General features: G+C 40.6%; 2 protein-coding genes across 2 annotated transcripts in view; one reads left to right on the top strand and one right to left on the bottom strand.

Moving 5' to 3' along the window:
* Positions 1–4,825, top strand: part of phactr3a (phosphatase and actin regulator 3a) — a 36,728-nt gene extending 31,903 nt beyond the window's left edge. Inside the window, exons 8-12 of the mRNA XM_073471026.1 lie at positions 2,785–2,840; positions 3,209–3,270; positions 3,402–3,542; positions 4,200–4,276; positions 4,741–4,825. Of these exons, the coding sequence (XP_073327127.1) occupies positions 2,785–2,840; positions 3,209–3,270; positions 3,402–3,542; positions 4,200–4,276; positions 4,741–4,756 (352 nt within the window). The 3' untranslated portion in view covers positions 4,757–4,825. The remainder of the gene's footprint in view (positions 1–2,784; positions 2,841–3,208; positions 3,271–3,401; positions 3,543–4,199; positions 4,277–4,740) is intronic.
* A 921-nt stretch (positions 4,826–5,746) lies between these two features.
* On the bottom strand, positions 5,747–24,199 carry sycp2 (synaptonemal complex protein 2). Its single transcript, XM_073469784.1, has 46 exons — positions 24,134–24,199; positions 23,504–23,564; positions 23,251–23,391; positions 23,033–23,164; positions 22,836–22,940; positions 22,687–22,711; positions 22,257–22,342; positions 22,076–22,170; positions 21,945–21,979; positions 21,713–21,855; positions 21,546–21,598; positions 21,161–21,206; positions 20,905–21,009; positions 20,727–20,787; positions 20,325–20,473; positions 20,151–20,225; positions 19,797–19,877; positions 18,951–19,059; positions 18,112–18,260; positions 17,955–18,023; positions 17,514–17,577; positions 17,369–17,414; positions 17,172–17,251; positions 16,603–17,027; positions 16,391–16,506; positions 16,258–16,300; positions 16,095–16,165; positions 15,961–16,006; positions 15,817–15,860; positions 15,651–15,711; positions 15,257–15,422; positions 15,099–15,163; positions 14,819–15,004; positions 13,612–13,728; positions 13,105–13,255; positions 12,106–12,398; positions 10,969–11,244; positions 10,754–10,808; positions 10,404–10,532; positions 9,703–9,896; positions 9,354–9,448; positions 8,984–9,083; positions 8,695–8,753; positions 6,541–6,619; positions 6,150–6,206; positions 5,747–5,914 (listed from the first exon to the last, which is right to left on the bottom strand). The coding sequence occupies exons 2-46, from the start codon at positions 23,525–23,527 to the stop codon at positions 5,858–5,860; spliced, it is 4,758 nt and encodes a 1,585-aa protein (XP_073325885.1). The 5' UTR covers positions 23,528–23,564; positions 24,134–24,199; the 3' UTR covers positions 5,747–5,857.
* Positions 24,200–25,388: the final 1,189 nt, after the last annotated feature.

Here is a 25,388-nt window from a genome sequence, read left to right as displayed (position 1 = left end):
TTTAAAGTTACATAGTGTTGCTTTAATATATCAGCTTTCATGAGCAAGGTCACACAGTGCTTAACAAGTAAAATAAATTACAACAGCAGACCATAAAAACAGAGAAAAGAAGAAACAGATAAAACAGAAGCAACAACAGACCTTAAAAAAACACACAAAATTACAAATACTACACGACACTAGGCAGGACAGAGGCGAGTTTGAATAATTATGTACTTACATTATCCCAAATGTTTCCAACAATGTTCAAACACAGAGAGATCAATGAGCTTATTCAAAGTAATGGTGCGTTTCATTTGGTCACCTGTCGCTATAACTTCCAGGAGTGAGTCAGAGAGTAAGAAAGTCTGCGAACGTGAATACAATTTTAAAACGTCACCTCGTCTGTGAACATTTCTGCCGACTCACGTAGATAGATTGTAGATCCGTTCAGTAGTTTTTGTCTAATCCTGCTGACAAACAAACCAACAAACCAATAAAAGGCCGCAGGTGAAAATGCAACCTCCTTGGCGGAGGTAAAAATCACCACATTTGAACATACATGATTTTCACTGGATAGGAAGTGTATGAAAAACATAACATGAAAAGCAACAAGCCAGTAAAGTTGTCAGACAAATGTAGTGGAGTAAAAACCACTATACCTCCCTCCGAGATGTAGTAGAGAAGAAGTACAAACTGACACAAAAACACTGATATGTAAGTACAAGTGCCTTGGATTCAGACTTGAGTAAATGATCTTGGTTTGCATTCCACCACTGCCCCAAATAAACCCTCATGTGTCACCTGAGAGCAGCAGGTAGAAGTAAGGTTTTGTGATTTTTATCTCACAAAGAAGAAACCCTGACTGTGTTACTAGAATAATGTTTAATATTGACACTGATCTCTGGTTTATTCAGCTCGCTGACAAGCATGAAAAAAAGAAGGTGGTGTGAATCTAAAAATAGCCACAGTCTGTGTAAAGCACATTCTGCTCTGTGTGTGATAGTGAAATCCACATTAGTGTGTTGCTAGGGAGAAGTGAGAATTTCTGCGCGAGGACTCCATTGTCTCAAAGATACCGAGTGTTGTTGCTAAGCAACTCAGCGGCCGGGTCAATAACACGCTGGATGGTCGTATTCACTGGGGCTTTGGAAGTGATTTTCTGTTTCATCTGTTTAAAATGTAATAGCGCTGTGAGAGCTCTGGGAACACTTTGTCTCTCTGTTTGTTTAGCGAGGAGTCGTGTGGCCAGAGAAGAGTGGTCGTGATGGCTCTGCTCCTCTCCTGATGAGACATCCCTGATTTGATCAAAAACTATAAAGGCTTCCCCTTTTCATCAAAGATAGAGGAAGAGGACACAAATGAAAACAGGAAAAGATAAAATCCCTGCGTTCTGATTATGTCAAAAACACTGAAAGTGCTTGAGATAACTTTCTTTTGTGTTTCTGTTCCTTTTTAAATCTTCACTTGTGGAGTCAGAGAAGTCTATTGTACTCCTCATTCTTCTGCTGGATGTCTAGTCACGCATGTGGTAATTAAGACATACTGGCTGCTGACCTGTATTCATTATGTAAAGATATCTACAAATCTGATTCAGTTTCTCTCCTCTGCCAGTGTTGCTCCTCTGAAGCAGAGAACAAACCTGAGACAAACACGTATTACATAACGCAGCCGAGTAGGCTACTGATGCCTTCTATGTTTAAATGCTGGCATCTGTTGTGACACAAATTATAGTACCAACACAGTTTAGAAGCTATTCAACGCCCATCTACCCCCGTGGCACACACTGGGCCACTTGCTTTGTAGGCGTCCAGGTCTCAGTACATGTGACCTAACTTTGAACTATAAAGTGTCCAGTGTCATCTTGGGTGAGGGGATAAAGAGAGTCCTGCTGCGTGGTGGCATTCTGCCCCTCTCTGTCCTTTCCACCTCTGGAGGTGTGCTGTTGGGCGTGCCGCATGCTGTCTGGAGCTGAGCCCCGTTGTGCAGCTTACATTTATTATTTATACAAAAAGTATGAATAGTTCACACGCACAGGGGACTCCGGGAAAACATTTGATTTGGGAGACCTTTTGGATGCTTTGATGGCGAGGTGACGGCTCGGAATACTGAGATCTGAACGTTTAAACTTGATTATAGCAAGAACAGATGTTGGAATTGCATCAGATCATTAAAAAGGAAATCGATCTACCAATCTGTTATTTTACTCCCTGCTTGACATAGATCATTTCACCTCCTCTAAAAAAAAAATGTCTGTTACGTGACTAAAAATAAAATGAACTGGTGCAACCCGACTAAAATGAGTGTGCCAGTAGCCCAGTGTAGAGCAGGAGGAGGTTGGGGATGCCGTGAGTGGGAGCCCGCTAAGCTCCGCCCCCTGCAAATTATGCATGCAGTAACCAGGGAAACTAGGGGAGTCGCGCCCCGGCAGCACATCACGACCCAGTTCAAAAGCGCCTGTAGTCCGAGACGGAGAGGGTAGTACAGAGGATCAGAGGCTGTGGACAGTAAACGCGCCGGGGCAGCTGCACCTGAAATGCAGCATCTTGACATCGAAATATAATTTGGTGGAGAATTCTTCCAGCACCGGAGAATCGCGCTTCTTCGACTATTATTCCAGATGTGGGGAGCGCCTCTGCCGAAACAACACAGCCGCGGTTTGGATGCGAGATGGAGACATAGGGGATTCCTCTCGAGAACGCGCACAGTGAAGAAACTACAGCCGGTTTAAAGAGGACAGGACAGGACAGGGACGGGGGTTGGAGAAAAAATGGTTCAAAACGTGGTTCTGGTGTTTCTCCGCAGGAGGCTGAGCCAGAGACCGAATGTGGAGGAGCTGGAGAGTCGGAACATCTTGAAACGTAAGTTCAAGCACTCCCGATGTATCTTTCCAAACTACTATATTCAATTAAAAAAAATATATGTGAATTCATCTCTGATCGAAAACACTCAAGACAGGGCAGGATGGTGCATGAATAATAGCACAGATCGCCCAGTGTGGTACATTATTCAGGAGAAAAGGACGCATGAGTGCACATTCCTTCTGTTTCACTGTACAACCTGCTGAAGCTGCAGGAGCTCAATCTGTACAGGGATTCAAGGATTACATGCATTTACACTTTACATCAGTTTAATAACCTGAATGGTGATGATGCTCATATTTTTTTTTTTTTTATAAAATGGACTTGCTGATACAAAGTCTAAATGTTGTCTGTTTTCTTTTTCCCAGAGAGAAACGACCAGACAGAGCAAGAGGAGAGGAGGGAGATCAAACAGCGGTTAAACAGAAAGGTACAAATTTCCATTTAAAAGCACTCGTGTGTGATGAGAACTAACACCCACAACAATATCAACTAAACACAAACCTAATTCCCATTGAATGGCAGCCGGCTCTAAATGTTTAATTTCTTGTGTGTTTCCAGCTCAACCAGCGGCCCACAGTAGATGAGCTACGAGACAGAAAGATTCTGATCCGCTTCAGTGACTATGTGGAGGTGGCCAAAGCTCAGGACTACGACAGGAGAGCAGACAAGCCCTGGACTCGGCTCTCGGCAGCTGACAAGGTGTGTGTTTGTGAAGAAACTTTTTTTTGGAAATAACAGCCACACGTCAGCCCTTATTAGAGCTGCAACGATTAATCGGTTGGTTGTCAACTATTAAATTAATCGTCAACTATTTTGATAATCGATTAATCGGTTTGAGTATTTTGTTTAGGAAAAGAAAGGACAAAATTCTGATTCCAGATTTTTAAATGTCAATATTTCCTGGTTTCTTTACTCCTCTAGGACAGTTAGCTATGTATCTTGATGATCTGATCAACATTTTTCACTGTTATTTAACAGACCAAACAACTAATCAATTAAACGAGAAAACAATTGATAAATTAATAAAAAATGAAAATAATCTTTAGTTGCGGCCCCAGCCTTTATGACCCATCAAATCAGTCGTGACCCGACTTATCACTAACACTTCACTATTTGGGTCAGTCTGATAACAAAATTCCACCAAATTCTGTGATCTGTTGCTCATCAAGACTATTCCCATTGCATGTAGCTGTTATCTGCTTATCTCCCCAAATCCCTGGTTCTCTTTTATTTTTTTAGGCTGATTATATTATCTCTTCCTCCTGCTGTCACTTGGCTGTTCAAAGGTTGCAGCACCGCGATGGCTTAGGATGTACTTAGGGACACGCTAATGTTCTTTTTTCCTCTTCTCAACAGGCTGCAATCCGAAAAGAGCTGAATGAGTTTAAAAGCACCGAGATGGAAGTGCATGCCTCAAGCAAACACCTAACGAGGTCAGTATTCTGAGGGTATGCGTGTGTATTGTGTGTTTGGGAAATGCATGCGTGCTGTATTCTTGGCAGCAGTGGTCTAAATATAGCTCTCCTTGCTCATCCATAAAGCACCGAGGAGCTAAAGATAGATGGGAGTGTTTCTAAATGGGGGTAGGCGGGGGAGGTTGTCCTCGGGAGAGCTCGTACTGCCATGCAGGGAGAAATGATAAAATGGAACGGTGTCCTTGGCTAAGCTTGTTTGGAAAGCGGGGGTCCTTGTTGTGAGTTGTAACAGTGACCCAGAGGGAGGATTGGATGCGAGTACGTCTCCAGCCCCTCAAAGCGTTTAATGGCTGGGCTAAAAATAGCTCCACAGAACTGATTAATAGCTGCATTCGTAGCTGATGACAAAGGCACCCTCTGCTCTCACGGTTTGTACTTCTCCCCTTCACACGCGGTCTCATCCTCATGTTCTTTCTCTGCAGGTTCCACCGACCATGAAAGCAGGGAGATTCTTCTGTGAAGAAATGCTGAGCTGAGAAATTTTCCAAAGCTGCTAGAAGCTGCTCAGCGGTGACAGTTCAAAGAGCCTGGAGCCTCTTCGTCTTCAGCGAGTCTTTAGCATTCTTCCAGCACCCTCGACTATCATATCAGCGGTGTGAGGGCGCGGGTGTGGGAGAGAAGATGATGGTAATGTTTGCGGCAGTGTGTCCTGGAGACTACTGAACGTCGCCACATGGAAGCTGGCTGGTGGAAGAGGACTTTGGTGGAGCCTCTGACTCTCAGGATGAGAGCGGAGGGAGAAAAAAAACAATCTTGTCATTCAGTCAGTGTTGTTTTTTGTACTATTTCATGGACTCCTTTGACAAGGCGGTGTGAATCCGTGTAGTGGGAGGAAGTTGTGCATGTGACCAGCTTCACCTTTTCTTAGCTGATGAATAATGTGTCACTTGGACTGTGTAAAGACTGTGCAGTCTAGGGAAGGTGGTGTTCGGGGATGAATTTGATATTAACTGTACATACAGTATGTCAATCTGAATGAGACCGTCAATGTCTTCACTGAAAAGAGAAATAACCTTTGTAAGCACTACTTGTCTTCAAAATACAAGGTCTTTTTTAAGAATGGCTTTTCTCATTTTTCAAACCGTTTATTCAGTCAGGTAAAAGAGGTTATTTAAAAACAAGTGATATGTTGAACATTTCAAATATTTAGTTTTTCAACTTAACTAACCTACATGAAGAAATCAGAAACTTATAGCAAAAACATCACAGAACCAAGAACATTTAAGGCATGGAAAACAAATATTATCTGTACTTACTTTGAAAGAACGCTAAAAATATTTGAATTTATAGATTTCATAAGATAATAAATATCAGCATAACATTTCTATTAAAAACAAATAACAACAACGCATCCAGGTCAGAATAAACATTAAATAAAAGCAGAACCTGGAAAAATCAACACTTGAGGCAAACACTTTGAAATGAAATCAGCAGAGCTGAAGTACACAGCGCAGTGTGCACGGTGTGGTGAAATACACAACCTTGTTTATAGTGGAGAGAACTTTGGCAGGACTTTGTTCAGCTGAAAACCTGGCTCCATCAGGGGAAAAACAAAGCATGCAGACTGCTCTTCACACTCCGAATCTCCCCCTCTTGCTACAAAAAAGTACACAAGCACAAAAAGAAACATTCAGGAAAGAAACTATTTTCAGAGCTAACACTTTCTCACGACTCTCTCTACTCTACTGTATGTTCTGTACAAGCCTTCAAAGGACAGTACAGGCTTTTTGTTCTGTTGACAGAGTGAAGGACACTAAATGAAAGACAGAAAGAAAACCAGCCTATTTTTTCTGCTCTAGTCCACGCTGACCTGTGTGTCATGTCTACTCACCATCTGACTGAGAAGTCTGTCCTGGACTGACTTCATGTCTTTTCTTATCAGGCACATCTGTGAATAACAGACAGGGCAGCAGGGTTTGACGGTGGAAACATAGAAGATGACACAGTCAGGACAAACGGTAAAGGTGATGAGTTGACACATGAGACAATGAGATAAGCAAAATGTTGTAAAGGACACTCAGCGAAAACCGATTGGATAGATAGGTTGACAGGCAGAGGTGACATGTTCTAGTTTTTAAAAACAGATGAACTGTGAATGAATATTCCTCATTCTGATCTTCCTGAGCTCTGGATTCACACAGCTAATTAGAAGTCTAACACTTGGGCAACAATATGACAACACATTAGATGTCAGCTGTGAAGTTTAGGCTTGAGGATCAGACCTGGGACGTGAATAGTCTCTCCTCATACTCCACGCTGTGACACACGTTACTCTGGAGGGCTGTGGACAGGGTCTCGTTTCTGGAGGGAAGGAGACAGAAAGTCACGCAGCCGAAGAATGTGGGAGAACACACAAGATAAAGGTAATGGAAATGTAAAGATAGGGCGGGTTCAAGGGAAAACACTGAAAACATTAAATGCACATTATTAAGTTAAAAAGTGCACTTTATCATGTCTCAGCAATTTGAAAGTCCACACTAACCTGCTGCAGAAGATGTCAGTGATTAAGAAGCCAACACATTTCTAACAAAGTCTTATAAAGCAGAACGCCTACAAGGAAGTCTGTTTATGGAAGCATGGATCTGAAATATCAATTCTACAGATTTGTGCATTTTGGTCCAGATGGAGCTACCCAGCAAGATGACAAAGAACTAAAGACGTTGACAAAATTCTGTGTAATGGAAGGCCTCGCCTCGTCACGTCCTGTCATTATGTCGCATAACATCTGTGCTGTATGGCCACAAATAAGCCACAGCGCACCCATCTAACAGCAAACACTCTGAATCACTGAAGCAGCAGGATAATATACATTGTGTTTTTCACACTGTCTACAGACAGAGGAAACAATGAATGGGGTCAACTCAAAAACCTTGTTTTTGAGCAAAATCAGACATTTTGTGTCTTTTTTGTATATTATTATTATTATTATTATTATTATTCTTTGTATATTATTGGCATGTATGACAGGACACTGCTCATATCATACTTCTTATTCATAGCATGGAGAGAGGCTAGGCATGTTGATGGATTTGGATAGAGTTTGGACAGAATTAATCAAATATTGCAATTGGGTCCCGTAACTGACACAATTCTCTCATAAGATGTTGGGCGGACCCCACAGATCCTTTCCATAGTCTGTTTTTCTGAAATCTGAATTATAAATAAAAAATATAGTAATTTAATTTTAAGCCCATAGCCAAAGGAACAGTTCACCCAAAAATCATAATTCTTTCATTATCTACTCACCCGCATGCCGATGGAAAACTCGGGTGAAGTTTTGTGGTCCACAAAATATTTCTGGAGCTTCACAGCAGAACAGCTTTTAAGCACTATTCTCCTAACCAACTGAAATAGACGATGACTTGTTTTAAGTGTAAAATAACTAATAAACAACTTTTTCAGGTAACGAGCTGTATGAAGTCATTTCACATTTCAATTTGTTTTGGGATTTTTTTACATTTTAAGACAAGTTCGCATCTTCTTCAGTTGTTGAGGACAATACTGCAACACTGGTTTGCTGTGAACCTCCAGAAAAAAAGGACTAAGAAACTTCCCCTGACCTTCCACCAGCATGATGGTGATTAGATAATGACTGAACTTTCATCTGTGGATGAAATATTCCTTTACATTCCTTTTTAACAACAGTTGTACACAGATATCCAGTAGTCCGCATATTTTTTGTCTCCTAGAGTTCTGTGAGTTTGACATGCAGGTGGGGCCACTGGACCAGTACCCTGCTGTGATGTAACATGGGTCTGTAACTGAGCGTGCTAATAACAGTTAGCTAACCCATCATGTACTTAGTTTGGAGAAATTTTAGTTTTGAAACACCGAAAAGCCAGATTGGTATCAGTAGATATCCAAAATCAGATATCAGACTGGAACTGGAAAAAGGTGGATTGATTAATTTCTAAATTTGGTTGCTCTAAATTTAACAGGAAAATCATGGCCATTCATTCCTTTTTTAAAAGCATCAATAACCTTATTATATTTTCTCCCGATAGGATGGCCCTTAGCGGGGCCTGGCTGGATACTGGTCGGAAAAAGCCTGCGGAATAAACATCAGTGAATTCAGCTTAGTCATATGAAGAAGCGCCGGCCACATCCCTCCAAAAAATAGCATATCTAGCTTATGATGATAAGCCTGAGGAAAAAACATATTTTCTGCTTAATCCTTTTAATCCATGCTTCGATGAATAAACAAGTGTTTTATTCAACCTTTTCTAAAGCATATGGGTTTAAGCCTGTGGCAACAGCATTGATCAGAGTGTGGCAGGAAAACAGCATAAGACTAACAACATGGCTCTTTCAGTGCTTACACACACACACACACACACACACACGCACACACACACACACACAGGCCTAAATTTCACCTCCTGATTTCTTGCTCCTTGTAAGAATGGAACGCCACGCTCTGCTTTTTCCAGTACATCTGTGAGAGGACAGAAACCAAACGCTTTTAAGGTCAAATCAACGTGAAGAACAGATCACATAGTAGTTAGTTTCAAGTCAGTCTCATTTACCAGAATATTCTATGATTGCATATTCTGTTTTTACTGATATTACTTTTCACATTCTCCACCAAAAGGTTACGTAAGAGGGCGTGTATATTAGAAAGACATATAGATAGAGGGAGAGAGAGACTAAGACAGAGTTACATACAGCCAGGTCTTTCTCCATGTTTTTCAGCACAGTGTCATCCTGCTCCAATTTGCAGATCTCTTCTAAGAGAACCTCCTGAACCCGTTCAAGCCTCTGAGTCCTGTAGAGAAGAGGAGAGCGAATAAACCAGCAAAGTGGAAATCTAAAATGAAAAGCTAACAAAAAGTTGAGTGTTTTCAGATTGCAGAAAGACAGGACACTGAAGAGTACTCATGTACTATCAGAGTAAACTTAGAACACTGACTCCTGACTGTGGATTGTGCGGTCGTTCTCTCACCACACGCATTGGAGGGTAAGCAGCCATCAAATTAAGCTATATGTCAATGGAAAACAAAAGTCAAATGTGTACATCAATTACATACTAACTGACCTGTATTTGGTAACTTGCATGTTGAGCGAGGAGACATGTTGCTGGACGGTCTTCAAAGACTGCTTGTTGTAAACCTCCATCATCTGATAACGGTTCTACAAACACATTTAATAGACAGTGGTTCAGTAAGGCCATCATGTTCAACATTTCAGTGGGATTATGAGAACAAAGCACACATGAGATGTGACGTGCTCAAGAGAAGTTGTGAGAATACATTAAGTTTAAAACTACACATTGGTACCATACCTCATACAAAACACATTGTTTCATTAGTTTTTAATACTGTTGTGTGTCAGTACTCTCTTGCCTTGGTGACTATTTATATGTGTGTTGTATGTGTATGTCCAACCTCGAACTTCTTCTTTAGCTCAGAGCTGAATTGCTGGCACAGGTTACTCGGGTTTACAGCAAGTTTTGGCAACTCTGAATCCTCATCCATGTCCATGTCTTCATCCCCGACATCAGCCTCCCAGTGACTGGAGCTCATCGTTTGGGAAGAAGACAGCACCTGGCTCACATGGCTGTCAGCAGACACCTCAACAACTGTATGACAGACACATCCAATGATCCGTTGCAGGAAATAATGTCAGAGAGTCGAATTTGTTGATTACCAAAACAAATGTATCATTTGAATTATACAGGTTGCAAATATGATTTTCATCCAAAATTATAAAGAAGGCATTGAAAACAATTATCTTCACTGCATGCGTATCTCAACAAGGCCGACCATAAAAAAAAACATGTTCTAACACTACTTCAAGAAATCATTTTCTGTTGGTTGTTGAATACAATCTAATACGTAAAAAATGTACCTCACATGCCTTTTATTCTAAAACAAATGAACCTTTGTGCTTTTGGAATTTCTAATGTTGAACAGACAGCTGTTCAGACTAGGATTCGGACCACAAGATCTTTTCTTTGACAGACCACCTGACACTCAATGCGATGCCAAGTAAAACTGGAAAAAAGGGTGCCTTTGTACTGTTTTAAATCGAGTATATGTGTCCCAGCTTTCAGTTTTAGAATGATGTTTGTAGTAACATGTCTTACAGGACTTGAACAACTTCCTGGGTTTCATCCGAGGCGAACGCTGCACCCTCATCTTGCTTTTCTTCCTTTCTTCCTTTTCGTCTTCCTCGAAATTGCTGGACAAGGAAATGTGGCGCTTGCGACTGGGTCCTGAAACAAGAAGCAGCAGTTTAAATACATTTTCTAGTACACAACTGTTTCTTAACTCAAGGATTTCCTCCACAACAGATCTGTGATTTGACTATGGGACCCATTTGGGGAAATTTGGACTCGTAACACTATTGTAACCTTATTTATGGGAAGAGGTGAGGTAGCTTTGAGTTCAGACAGTAGCAAGTAAGAATTCTATATGAACACGAAAGGTCTTTTACCTGAGATATGAAGATGCCGTGCATGCTGTGGGTCTCGGTCTGAAGGTGGTGATTTCTGTTAGGATGGACAGTAATGCATTAGTTGTTTGTTTGGTGGCTACAGCTATTTAAAAATTACAATAACTCAGTTCCTCATTAATGCTCTTTCAGTGCTCTCATCCATCCATCCATTATAATCAATTGATCATAAAACATCAAGTGTGGTTAGAACCTACCTCTGCTTTGATAGACGAGACAGCAGTGGGGCTGTCCTTAACTCCTATACTGACTACTGATGACTTGGTGGATGACACGCTCAGCGAAACCTGCGATATTGAGGACATGCTAAAACCATAATGTTGGCCATGGTTGACGGTGTCCTCAGGGAATGGTAACTGAGGAGGAGAGGGCAGAGACACCTTGTCCAGCTCAAGCAGTGTAGATGTCAACAGGGGCACAGCGGGTCGAGACAGTGGAGATGAAGGTGGTGAGGGCTGCTGGACTGGACTATTCTGGAAACAAAAACATGAAAGAAGAGGGACAGAAAGTGATGAGAAAATGATGGACAAGAGGAAATATGGCAAGTGATTTAGTGGGTCTAATCACCATGTCTGTCATGGATTAGTGACAGTAAAATGATAAAGACTTTTTCTACGATGCATTAAAGAGGCACAGATGAAGTGTTGGAGTGCTATTATCTGCACTGACTGGAGTTATTTAGGTCATTTCAATCATGCTACTTAATCAGTCAGATCATCATGAGCAATTCCAACATTATCTACATAATTACATAATGTATATATCAGGGAAAGTTGAATTTAGACTGGTTACACACATTTACCCCCCTGTGAATGGCTTCCTGACAACTGTTGGCAGTTGAGGGTGGAGCAGTTTGAGACTCAATATGACATATAACAGCTTCAAGAAAAAACTCAAAACTCAAAAACAGTTCTTCTACACCACATTTTCTCAGCTGGTATGGGAATTTCAACCAGCAATGTTTAGCTCACAAACCCATGTCTTTACATTCTAGGTTACTGTTTATGAAGGCCTTCAGTCACCTAATAACTCACACCTCCATTCACATCACTCCAGTCATTCTCACATGACTGCTGAGTGACGTCAATGACTTTCAAGAAGTGTAAAGGTGTGTGAATCACTCAAAGATGTTAAATACCAGGGAACTCCCCACCAGTCGCTAGAACCGAAGAAGTCCATAACATTCTCGGTACACAGCCGAGATGTATTGGGGTGAAAGGGATCCATGTGGTATTATGCTACACTTGAAATCTCTGAATGTTGTTGTGACCTTTAGCACATATCCACACGTGATGATAAGACCTACATAAGGTGTCAGAGAGGTGCTGTTTTACCTCTTCTGCACTAGGTCCAGCTAGAGTTTGACCTACAGGGGTCAGTGAGGGGAGAGAGGGGCCAGACTGGATGGATTGAGTCTTGGTTGAGCTGTGCTTCTTTTCTGCACTGTAGAAGCAGGAGGGCTTGAAGTGTCCTTTATTGCTGACTGTAGAGCGAGGTTTGGGTAGCAGCAGGATTGGCGAGGGGGTGTCCTGGCATGGAGGGTCGGGGGAGGCAGGGAGTGGGGATCCCCGCGGGGTGAGGAGAGGGGAGCAGGTCAAACCCAAGGTTGGGGCTGACCTCTCGGCAGCTGTGAGGGTCCAAAATAAGCACAGATGTTCAAACAGCTGGCCTCAGAAGTTGCACAGAGAATAGAAGGTCAATATATACATGCTTTTCTAAATATCAATTTACAGTGAAGAGGTTGGAGAGCAATAGGGTCATTTATGTAACGGTCTTACAACTTTCTTCATAAAGGCAGTGAGAGTGAAAACACATCTAGTGCAAATGAACATTATTACACATTTAACACTTTTACAGCTTTAATACAAAGTATCTCGTGACTGAAACTGAGCAGGCCAAGTGAAGAAAGTACAATTTGGGTTTTAGGTGAACAATACTCTATAAATTTGACAAATTTGAATCCTCTTTTTGCTTTTTGTTAACACAAGGACTTGGGTCAGTCTGAACAATCTCCAAAGATGGGTGCCTTCATTCATTCTTGAGCTAATTAAATAAACATGCAGTGTTGCTTAATTAAGTGAAAACCAAACATTATGTTGCTACACAATCTACTTTGCTTAAGCAATTCGAGCAAAAGCAATGTTCGTCAGTGACGGGAAACAAGTTTAGAAGCCAAAGTGGCAAAAAAGTTATTCAGTAATGTGGCCACTGTGATGGAATTAACAAACCATTTGATTCAGCATGAAATATCTAACAGAAATTAGCTGATGTCAAAGGAGTCAAATGACTGTTATCTAACTCTGATGTCGGCAAGTGGCTTTCCACAGTCTTACATCTCATCCTCTCGATAGAAGGAGGGCACGGCTGAAAAGAGGTCTGGCGCGCAGCCCAGGAATCCTTCAATGCATTCATCTGTTCTTGGGCAGGCGAGGCATTTCTCTTATAGAACTTTGAAGTTTCTGGAACAACGTTCTCAGGCCTCTGCTGCTGAAAAACAGTGTTTCCGTTATATATGATCAACAAGCACGAAACCCATTCACTTTCAGGACCATGGCTCATTGCCAGCTTACTACACTTAAGAAAACACAAGATACACTTCCGATGTTAAATATATGCTGTATCTAGATGGATGTTTGGGAACAATGATTGTAATCTAACCAGCTATTCATAAATGCTATAACATTTTGCACCAGCTAGGTTTTTCTTTATGCTGATATTTATTAGCAGAATTTTGCAGAATCTCTTTAGAATTTAACTAGAATTTTCCAAATGGGACCATTAACAATCAATCAATACAATAAATCTAGTATCACCAGATGTGCTCAATTCTGGTCTCCCACCTTGAGATCAGATGGCTTTTTCAGATTTGACTGCTTGTTGCTGTCCAGTCTCATGGAGGAGGTGCTTTTTCTCTTCTTTATCTGAGGAACCTCTAAACAGGTCTTCTCATTTCTCCCCTGTTGGCCAACAAAACATTTCTGTTGGCAGACAGACTAAAAAGGAAATTGAATATTTCTTCAACTATTCATACAAACTATGATTCCAAAATGATGATCAGTTTGGCCACATTCAAAAATGATATTACCCGTTCACACTGTACACAACATAATCAGCTACTAACTAGAAGTTTTGTATATTCCACAGAGCTCAGTAAGGTAGATGATGTGTGGCCTGTCAACAATGTAAAGCTTGTTGAGAAAAGTTGCCTGTAGCTAAACTGGCCAGCCACAAGACTATTTGAATTCTATCCTTGTTGCTCTGAAAACAATATATGATGCCTGGAGAAGAACTGTATCCATCTGTGGCATTGTGAGCACTGTGAGCTCAGATTGATTGTAACAACAACAGTCACTTCCAGGTAGAAACGCGGGCGGTTGATATGTATTGTTGAGACATGTGAAATCAGTAAATTTGGTGATTTGGTGATTCGGCTCTGACACCAACTCTAACTGGTTGCTGCCATGTTTTCTCTCCAGCTTTATATAGCTTTTGGTTGGTTGATGGCTGGCAGTCTTTTTCTTCATCACTTGAGCAGCCTTGTGAGTTTTCTCAGCATGCTCCAGATGATCGATGGAGGGGGACTATTATTAGTGGGCAAAGACAGTATGATTTCACTCTATTTGCAACAGCACTGTAATTAACTTCCATCTCTTTGATTGAACTGTGCTCAACACCAAGTACTTGGCTTTCAAACAATATACCATTCAATTGTTCACGTGTACTACCTGTACAGTACTAACTGTACTGCAATTCTGACCGCATGAAATATGGTATCATTATTTGTTGGATTGCTCCATTGCAATGCTGACTTTGATCACACTGGTCTTATCATTACTTTCATTGACAAAATACCAAAATGGTACCTGGTATAAGCAGATTCACAATACATAGTAACTCAGACAGATAATGGAGATCATATATTCTGATCAGCACAAACGTTGTCTCATCAACGTGCATACACAATAACATAACAACTATGTTATGTTAAACAATTTATGTACTCTTTAAAAAAGAGAAAATTACATAAGATAGAGGAAAGTTCTTTGCCTTGGAAACAGGAGGCTTCTCTGATTCTGACTGGCTCTCATCAGTGTCTGGCTCCTTGTAGCTCTTGGTAGTGATGGCTGCAGCTCTCTGAGGCCTCCTGTTTGCTGCATTTGGTCTGTTAGGTGCTGCTGCTGGCTTCACTGTTTTCTTTGGCTGCTCCACTCTCTCCTTCATATCAGGCTTCTTCTGATTAAACAACAATGACACACTGTGGCTGAATGGGATAGTGCATCACAGGCTCAAAGCACATTATGTACTGAAAACAACAATACTGCCTTACCTTATTGGGTTTGGTATTGCCATTTAGAAGTTTCTGAGAGGATGGTGGTATATCCTGAGATTCATCTGCAAGAAAACAAAACTTATTATGACTATGTTTATGTGATGTGATGGATGTCAGACTGTGAACAGCATGAACGTGTGGCTTTAATTGCCTACATGAAGCATGAGGTGACACAGCTTTGGGCTTGACAGGCGCCTGTCTGGAGTATTTGGTAACTTTGGGTTTGGGCTTCCTGCCCGACTCCCTCAGCCAGCTGACCTCTGTCGTGGCACAGTCTGTGTCTGAGTCACTGAACAGATGTTTCTTCACATGCCTATTTACCTGCAACACACAAAGTAGTGGAAGACAGGTAGACTGATGCATGGAAAGAGAGAGTGAGATGTCTTATTGGTTAGCATACAGTGCACTTCAACTTTTTAGTGTGACTACTGCATTTTCCTGACAGGAGCAGAAGCATGTGAGGACACATGCAGCAAGTACTGACACACACACACACACGCACAATTATAATAAAACAAAAAAAACAAATGAATTATGATGGAAGCATACTTTTGCCACAAGTTGTCCTTTCTTGGTTGTGCTGGGGAATGCTGAGGAGTCATGGATGCTACTATAAAATAATATGGCAAGTATGAAATTAGACAAAATCCTCTGTTTCACAGGTTATATTTCATAAAAAATAAACCCCAAGGCCATTCTCAATTGTCAGACGTGCCTGCTCGATATGGCAGAAGTGTTGTTGAAGGTTTTGTCCTTTCCCTAAAAAGCAATAAAACAGACTTTAAACACTACACTGGCATACCGATAACCCAGGTATAATTTATTAATGATATACAATACTAACATAAGTAATATTTACCCAAATACTCAATGGTGCATCAATGCTGAATTCATAAATGTCTTTTCTGTGTAACAGAAAAAAGGCATTAAATACATCCTAAAATGCACTAAAAGCCACAGAAACATCTAAACAATTTAACTAAATTAAATTACCTCTGTTTTTTATAGCTTGTTGCAGTTTTGTTGTTTGATTTCTTTAGGCTCACAGCTCCAGATAGTTCTTTCTTTAGCAGATAAAGATCACCTTTAGTAAATCAAGCAGGAGTAAAGTAACTTTAAGTTACAGCTCACCATAAATCAAGTAGTGATCACTTACTTTAACAGTAGATAACCAGCTCATGTTGAAGATCGGCCTATTACTAAAACACAAACAGTCAATAAGTGGCATGTATGCAAGCAGTGTGTGTATTTACAACAAAATGTAACACAACAATCATCATCGTGTATACCTGTTGATCAAAGGAGGACTGCAGCTCTGAGGGATATTTTCTGTCGTATGTTTTGCTGTGGACTCATACCGGCTGGAGATGAGCTTCACCATGCTGCCTGCAAGCTCTACATCTCTCTGAGTAGAGACAGCAGAAGGTGTGAGAGTCATGATATACATCATTAATAACCTTTGAATGGACATTAAGCTACTTAAAGCCTACAGAGTTCATACCTTCTCTTTGCTTGAGGGGGCCTTGTTTGTTTCACCCTTTATGTTGGCTGGTCTTCTCTCCTGCACAGCTTTGGTCGTGGAGGCCTTGGCTGGGGCTTTGATTGGAGAAGCATCGGCCTCCAGTGACATCTGGCCTTTGCTCGTCCCTTTGACCAGGCGATTTCTTTGAACCTGCTGCTCTTTAGGAACACACCGCTCCACAGAGCTTCTGTCTTTAGAGCCCTCTCTGTTCTCAGACATTTTTCTCTGGGGTAGAGCTGGCTCCTGAGGTGCAAGATCCTGCTTCCCCTTGCTGAGGAATGGCTTCAGGCGCTGGGTGAGTTCGGTGTGGAATTGCTTTTGGCTGATTGGGCCGTGAAGTGGAACTGATGATCTCTGTGCTGAGGACTGGTGCTCCTGCTGTTGTGACAAACTTGAACGAGGCTCTAAAGGGACAAAATAATTCATAACCAAATAAAAGTTAGATGGCATACATTTTTATCTAGCTAGATTGTGTGTGTGGTACTAGCTTTTAATATGCATAACATTTAGTGACGTCTTATATGATATCTGTTGACTTCTTTGCTTACCAGGTCTTGGCAGAGAAGCAATTTTCTGTGTGGGCATCATTAGCATTTCAGAAACCGACAGTTTGCTCCAGTTAGAGGATCTATTTTTTTAAACAAATAAAAATGTTTAGATATCCATGTCATAATGCATTAACACAAATACACACAACATTACCTATCAGAGCATTGGCTACGCTGATCACAGTCACAGTGCTTACGTGTTTCTGCTACTGCTGGGTTGGGTATCAGGCACAAAACTATTTTCTGTAGGTAAAAAGATGAGTTGTGAGTTCAAGACTAGAAAAACAATGTAGCTCTATTTCTGGCCTGAGCCAAAGTCAAGTCACCATAGCGATACAATACCTATCGGCTCTTCTTCTCCCTGTCCAGCTAGAACCATATCTGCTGCTTTTGCCAGTGGTATGTTCTGTAGGACAAACAGAGACAACAAATGTTACAAAATGCTATACTGTAATTTCTGCAAATACAGCTTTCCTTCCACTGAAATAACATACAAAACAGGATTGTCAGGCCAAATTTTACAAGATTTCCTTGTCAAGCTAAATAGAAATCCTATTTGGTGGGGAGGTTGGGACCAATAGTGTCAAACATTATCTGGGCCTTGGGGTATCAGATTTAAATTTAATAATAAATACATGTAATCATGAAAAAGACTGAAAAGAAATATAGCTGTGTTTATATTTCAATCGTGTCACATGATCATATACTTAAAACAGTAAAATAAAAGTAGACAACACATACTAGCTAAACTTATTTATTAACATAATAATTTGGTGATTATACCTTTTTGTGTTTGCCATCTTTACTCTTACTGGCCTGTTTGGAAGCCATGCTCTGTAGAGACGTGTCACTCTAAGACAGACACCATGATTTAAAGCAAATTGTCAAAAGCAAAGACAATATGACATTTTTCAGGTAGCATATTAAGTATGTCTCTTACCTGCTCTATCATGCTACCTACTAATGAGTTGTTAGGTGTTGCGCCATGACTGAAGGTCTTAGCAGTCGTCCTTAGCTCTCCCAGGTAAGAGTCACCCTTCCTATCACAAGAACGAACCATCTCCAGGGATGGCTTGCCTTTACCCTTGGCTGACGTGTCTAAATGGGAGAAGAGTACATTGTCATAGTTGAGAGTTGAATCTGCACGCCTAGCTTAAATTTATCTTCACTTTCTTTGCAGAAAATAAGAACAGAATTTTCATAAGGAGCTTCCCATCAGACGTTACAACTGCCTGGAATGGTTTGAACCACAAGTCTTGTGGATGTTAATATGGATATGACAAGAATCTTGATAGATGTTAAGTTGACACACTGTAAAGAATGAATTTGTCCAACGGAGACTATGAAATGAAAGATATGAAAAAAATGTTTTGAAAAAAAAAAGAAAAATCTTTCAAGACATCTGAGTTTAGTTTATAATTATTTAACTAGTTTACATCTCTCAATAGATGCGACCTACTAATATATATGCGGTTTCCTCCCCAACTAAGGGACACAGTAATGTGATCTAAAAAAAACAGTGTACACTTAAATTTATGAATGTTGTTTTATGTTTATCTTGTAAACAAAGGTCAACAGTACACTGCTCATCTTTCCTGGACACCAATAAAGTCCAGGAGGCACTGTAACAGGAAACATGTAATCAAAGAGTTCAGTGAAACAGATTTAATGCAAATAAATGTTTGAGTATTGTACTATTGACCCTGTATTCATTCAACATAATACAATAACAATGACACTGATGTGACAGAAATTTAAACAGTTTCTAGTGTCACCTACTTGATGGCATCACAACAGAGAGGGAACGGGCACTGTGCACACTTCCTCCTCCACTGCTGCTGATGAAGGTGGTGGACTCTGACATCCTCATCTTGGCTGGGGTCACCGTCTGGAGGGAGAATCAGAATGATTGTGTTTGTGAATTTTCAGTGTGGCCTACTTTAATTGTCAAATTAAATGTGAATCTCAAATGATCTCATATATATAGGAATCTATTCCACATTAAGCTAATAGTACAGGATCACATACTGTGGATCATGACTCCTTGGCAGAGCAAATACTTGAACCTGATATGGTTAGTTCCCTTGCTATCTACGCCCCCTACTGGCCATTGTTTCAGTGAGTGATCTACAGCTAAGTGTCAAGTGCATATTTTCACAGTGGAACTGTAACCAACAATTACACTTTTTAAATTATATTTGTTTTTGTTTTTCAATGCAGTCATAACACAGGATAGTAGAGTAATTAGATTTGTGCACAGTCTCAACTGAAGTCCATCAAAGCCACAACAGTCTTGAGAAAGGCCTTTTTCACTATCCTTTATCCTGTCTCTCAAAGAATCTACTGATGAGTTATAGGCATAAAGTATATTGAGGGTATGTACTGTATTGTTACATGAAATAGGTCATCAGAAAAAAATAATATATTGACCACATATTGACTGAATTAGTATTAATTACTGTAACCACAAAAATAAAAGAACTGGGGAGCCTGGTTGTGTGAGTTCATGAGCTCACTGAACTTTCAAAAGACAGCTGTCATTGACAAACCCATGTGTTCTGCTAAAGGACTCTTAACTTCTTCATATTTGATTTAATATACCATACAAAGCTGTGTCACCTGGACAGGTGCAGACGGGGCAGGCAAAGGGTAAGGGACAGTGCTTTTCTCACTTTCACCATGGGACACCTGACTCTCTGGAACAACCTGCATGGAGAGGGACATGAAGTATACTGTAAACACACACACACACACACACACACACACACACACGTCACAGCTATAAAGCTGGTTTGCACAGAGGAAGCTGTTTTCAAAATGCGCTTCTGATACAATAATATCACATTAAAAAAGACCTAATTTCTAAACACAAACATCAGCCACGAGATGTTTTGTCTTCGGCCATACCCCATTTATGAAACACAACTTACATCTTGTATTTGACAATTTGTGTCAATATGTTAACAGACCATTGTTTACCTGGGAGCTGTTCTCTTCCATTAGAACTTTAACTGTAGTCTTCACTACAGATGTGCCTTTCTTTCCCACAAAGTCCTGACGGGAAGAGTTGTTTGTTAATGCAAACTGACAAATAAATATTCTTACTGATATTGTGGCCTCCTATAAGGATGGAGTGAATAAGCCACAGCCTACTTTGTTTTTACTGTGTCCATAGACACTACGAGCAGCCTGCAGGATGTCCAGGGAGGAGCTGAAGTGGATGGTAAGAATTGATCCTTCCACCGCACCCATGACCAGCACCTCCGACAGCTTTAACTGCAAGATGTGCCTCTTGCCCTCCTCTGGAAATAAAGAGCACGCTGTATTATGGTTACACACAAACACACACATAAATGTGAACAAATGTAGTCACATACAAATCAAAAGGGGATATTATCTTCATGAAGTTTAGCGCTCTTGGTTAATGACACATAGATCTATCAAGTTGATTCATGTATCAAAATGCCTCTGGTTTGGCAGACAAGTGCTATTTTTCTATCCATGTATGGATGGATGCATGGAATGCCATAAAACAAGTTTAAAAGTTTTGATTACCTGTGACAGTGTAGCTTTTGACTTCATTCTCATTGATGCATATAGTATCCCACTGGCCCTCCTTAATGAAGGAGAGACCACATTATGTCAGGCTCTAACAGATACACTGTACATCTCCTGTTGATAATCTAAATGCTGCATTCTTAGATTTCCACTTTCATTAATGATCTTGAGGTACCTGTGCTTCTTCATCAGCCAAAGAGAAGTAAAAGGAGATGCTGTGGCTCCTGAGGTTGAAGTCAATCCAAAATTCTTCCAGCTTCTCATCAGTGGGCATCAGCAGCTGGAACCATAACAACAATCCTTTTAACACATCTCCTAATACACTGAGGAATACATCATGTAACATTTCACCTTATATGCAAGCTATCTTAAGGCTTAAATGGACTAAACTGTACCAATTTGTAAAACATAGAAATCCTTTTGACACTGACCTCATACTTGCCCAGATAAACCTCCAAACAGGGGTAGGAATATACTCTATAGCACAGAGAGGACATTGTTATACAGTTATGTGCATTCATGTGTTCCATACTTTTGTCCTATCAAGCCCCCCCCAAATACTTTGTACTTTCATTGAATTTAATGAAAAGATATTGTTAGAAATTAGCTAGTACACAATTACATATCGATAGGTGGGTGATACCACTGGGGATAGAGGAGGAACAGTCACTCTTATTCACTCATTGTGCTAGACTCAAGGTTTTGAGAAAACAGTTAAATCAATATATTACTATTTTAAGTGGCAACTAATGACACCTAAAGTTCCCCACACACAGTTTGGGGAGGCGTTTTAGCTGAGCTATGGTATCTCTGTACCTTCTCCTGTCACCCTGCATCCCGTTCACCAAGTTCAGAAACTTGCGACAATCCTGAAATCACACGCATTAACATTAAATTCTTTGTAGCTGAGCAGCTGTTGTAATTTTATGTAAATGTAAATGAGAGGCAAAGGTGATGCACTTGGATAAATTACAATTTTTTACCGTCTCAAACTCAGAATCACGGATGTTGACAAATGCTCTGGCCATGTGCTGCATGCTGAACCATCGATCTGCCAGCTCCTTCCTCTGGTCAGGAGTAGCCATTCTGCACAATGCCTCCATCAGGGCTGTCTGCAAGTCGTAATCTGACACAAACAAACTGTTGTACCTTTTTTATGTCTGCATATGTTTTTTGTGAGAATAGAAATGGTAATATTCATAGAAAAAAACTTACCACCACCCTCTATTATCTGACCAGCCAGCTTGAGCCTGCAGAAATATGATACAAGCAAAAGTTCAAGAGCATGTGTATACTGTTAAAAAAGGTAAGAGCGATTTATACTATAAGAAACCACTACGACCTACATAATATCTGAGGCCTCCTGTGATGTTAGGATATTCTTCTTTCGCTTGAGCTCCACAGGGATTTTGTCCAGAATTAAATTAAATTTCTGAATAGCCTGTTGGAACATTATTAGAATGGTAACTTAAGAGCAAATACATGATTCAAGATTTTTAATGCTACTCCAAAATAAGCCTATCAAACCTCTTTTTGGATCAGGACGTAGATTCTGGGGTCTACTGCCAATTGACCAACAGGATACAGGAAGGACTCTGTGATTTTGTGTGTTCCTACAAAAAAATATGTATGTGGCAATACTGTGAATAGGGACAAAGCAGTTTCTTATACACATCATGACATTTTTTGACATTTTGACTTGGTTCTAAGGAGCTGGCCTTGTCTGATGAAAAAATTTGTGTAAAGAGAATTTAACAATTTCCTATCTGTGGAACAAACAAAAACATTCAAGAAATACAGCGATTTTAAGATTACAACTTTTCTAAATAAATAATGTTTTTTTTTTTTAAAACATTCCAGGGGGAATAAAAGCATGTAAGTTTTAACTTGGGTCCTAAAAAGGGCTAATTGAAGATGACAACACCGTACTAAGGATGGATAGACACAAAGAGTGTACCTTCTTTGCATGACTCATGAACCACCTGTAAAAGAGAGGAGCAAAAATTGTTTTACATTATGATATTACATTATTATAATAACGTGAGTGGTACAAGTAACAGTACTTTTATTACACAAAGAGTGTTTTACTGTTCTACATTAGCTCACCATTAAGGCATCAAAGAAGTCCTCAGAGAGGTTGAACAAGATCTCATCCCACTGCGGGCCACATTGGATCCACAGCTGCCTGCATTTCTCAAACCACTGCACCATGTGCACAAAACCAGGTTCAATTAATTACTATGTACAGCTACTTATAGAAGACTTATACACTTTGTGCCTGTATGCAATACATGTATACTTATCTTTTTGAGCAGGCCTTCTGCTATTAATCCTGACAGACCTTCACGATCACCAGGTAGTTTCAGGTTTTTCCCAAACTTGTACAGGATAGCGAAACCCAAACTGGCTGATTTGGAATCTTTTTGATCTAAACTCTGCATAAACAATACAAACATGGCATCAATGAACCTGCAAGCAACAGAGCATCATGGCATAGTGGGAGTGCTTGGCTTCATCTTACCCTGCTGACAAGCTTATCCAATTTGGTGAGAAACTGGTGGGCACATTTTACTGACATCCCTTCATGTATGCCCCCTTGCAGGAACACATCCAGTGCTTGGACATCCCCACTCTTTAACGCCTCCTCAATGACTTTCTCCAACTACACATGACATGAGAAGTGTAAATCAAAGTTAACTTTTCCCTATAACTTGAACGACAACTGTTAAAGTGACTGTAATTGATAGTAGTTTTGATAAGGTTTGTATTCCCACCTGTGAGACCTGAACCTGTGCCATTCTTTAATGTTGCTGGACCCTACTGTCTTCAGAGTGACTGTGGAGGCAATTGCGAACATCAGCGTTACTTGAACATGAGTTGACCTCATCTAAAACTAGGATAATTCCAACATGATGTGATTTGTTAGGCTAGTTAGGCAGTAAATCAAGCTCCATGTGCAGTGACCTCTCTGACTGGTTCAGTGGGACCGTTTTCCAAACCGTTAGTGAGATGCTAATCATTACAGCCATTTAGTTAAACTAGCTGGCTAACACTAGCAAATGTAACGACCATTCCTGCATTAACGCTGCTAATGTAAACCTAAAGTCACTTTAGCTCAGTACTTTACATAACTGCTGCTGTACATTTAGTTTGCCATAAGATTACATCAATCTTTATAGGTTACGGACCTGCGCTGACCAGTCAAATCAATAGCCTCACTATTTAAAAGTAACGTTAGCTTAAATATATCTGCTGCTAATGCAGCGGTGACGTTAGCTAGCTAGCTCTACTGTTAACTGACTTGCTTTCCGAGTTAACGTTCAGGAGGCACTGAGCACCGTAAACATACATCGCACAGGATACGACATCGGACTTTATAATTTGTGTTACATTAATTTACTTACTGTGATGTTGAATATCAAAATCAGGACATGATACCTTTTATTTGACAGGTTCACAGTCGGTGAGGCGCAAACCGCGCGAAGCATTTCCGGTCATTGCGCATGCGCGTGGCAGACGTTATCGACAGACGTCTACTCCTAAACTGGACAGTTGCATCCAGAGCATCTCCACCATGGATCTATACATCCAGAGCATCTCCACCATGGATCTATACATCCAGAGCATCTCCACCATGGATCTATACATCCAGAGCATCTCCACCATGGATCTATACATCCAGAGCATCTCCACCATGGATCTATACATCCAGAGCATCTCCACCATGGATCTATACATCCAGAGCATCTCCACCATGGATCTATACATCCAGAGCATCTCCACCATGGATCTATACATCCAGAGCATCTCCACCATGGATCTATACATCCAGAGCATCTCCACCATGGATCTATACATCCAGAGCATCTCCACCATGGATCTATACATCCAGAGCATCTCCATCATGGATCTATACATCCAGAGCATCTCCACCATGGATCTATACATCCAGAGCATCTCCACCATGGATCTATACATCCAGAGCATCTCCACCATGGATCTATACATCCATGATCTCCACATAAGCAACATAGTTATTCCCATTTAGCTGAAAGCATTGACAGATATGGAAGCCCATAAGGGACTTTATCAAAATGATAGTATAAGCTTAAAAATTAAAATGTATTTCCGAAATTGAATTATAATTTCCACGTGTGTATGTGTTATTTGAGTAAATTATAATAAAATAATTCACTTTACATATTGCCTCACATATTGATGCATATGGATCATCATACCCTGGGCTCCGCTGGACCATTGCTCTCCTTTGTTTTACTATCTCCTTATATCTGTATTTCTGTAAAAATGTATGCCTCTTCACCTCTGATCTTTTCTGTTTTACTGCTAATTATCTTGTGTGGCCTGCCCTCTTCCAGGTCACCGCGGTGGAGAGGAGGTCGTGTGGCTCCGGCATGACTTGGCGATGCCTTGGCCTGCTCAGTCGTCTCATGGATCCACATACTTTACATATATTATAATTTGTATCAGATATTCTGTCAATGCAACTTGTAAACTGTGATTTTGTTGTTCTGTTCTGTACATGTGGCATCTATTGCATGTCTGTCCGTCCTGGGAGAGGGATCCCTCCTGTGGCTCTTCCTGAGGTTTCTTTCATCATTTTTTTTCCCCTGTTAAAAGGGTGTTTTTCCTCAGCAAGTT

Source organism: Pagrus major, chromosome 7 (genome assembly GCF_040436345.1).
Source record: "Pagrus major chromosome 7, Pma_NU_1.0".
Taxonomy (NCBI): domain Eukaryota; kingdom Metazoa; phylum Chordata; class Actinopteri; order Spariformes; family Sparidae; genus Pagrus; species Pagrus major.
Note: the sequence above shows the minus strand (reverse complement) of the source record. Positions and strands in the feature narration are given on the sequence as shown.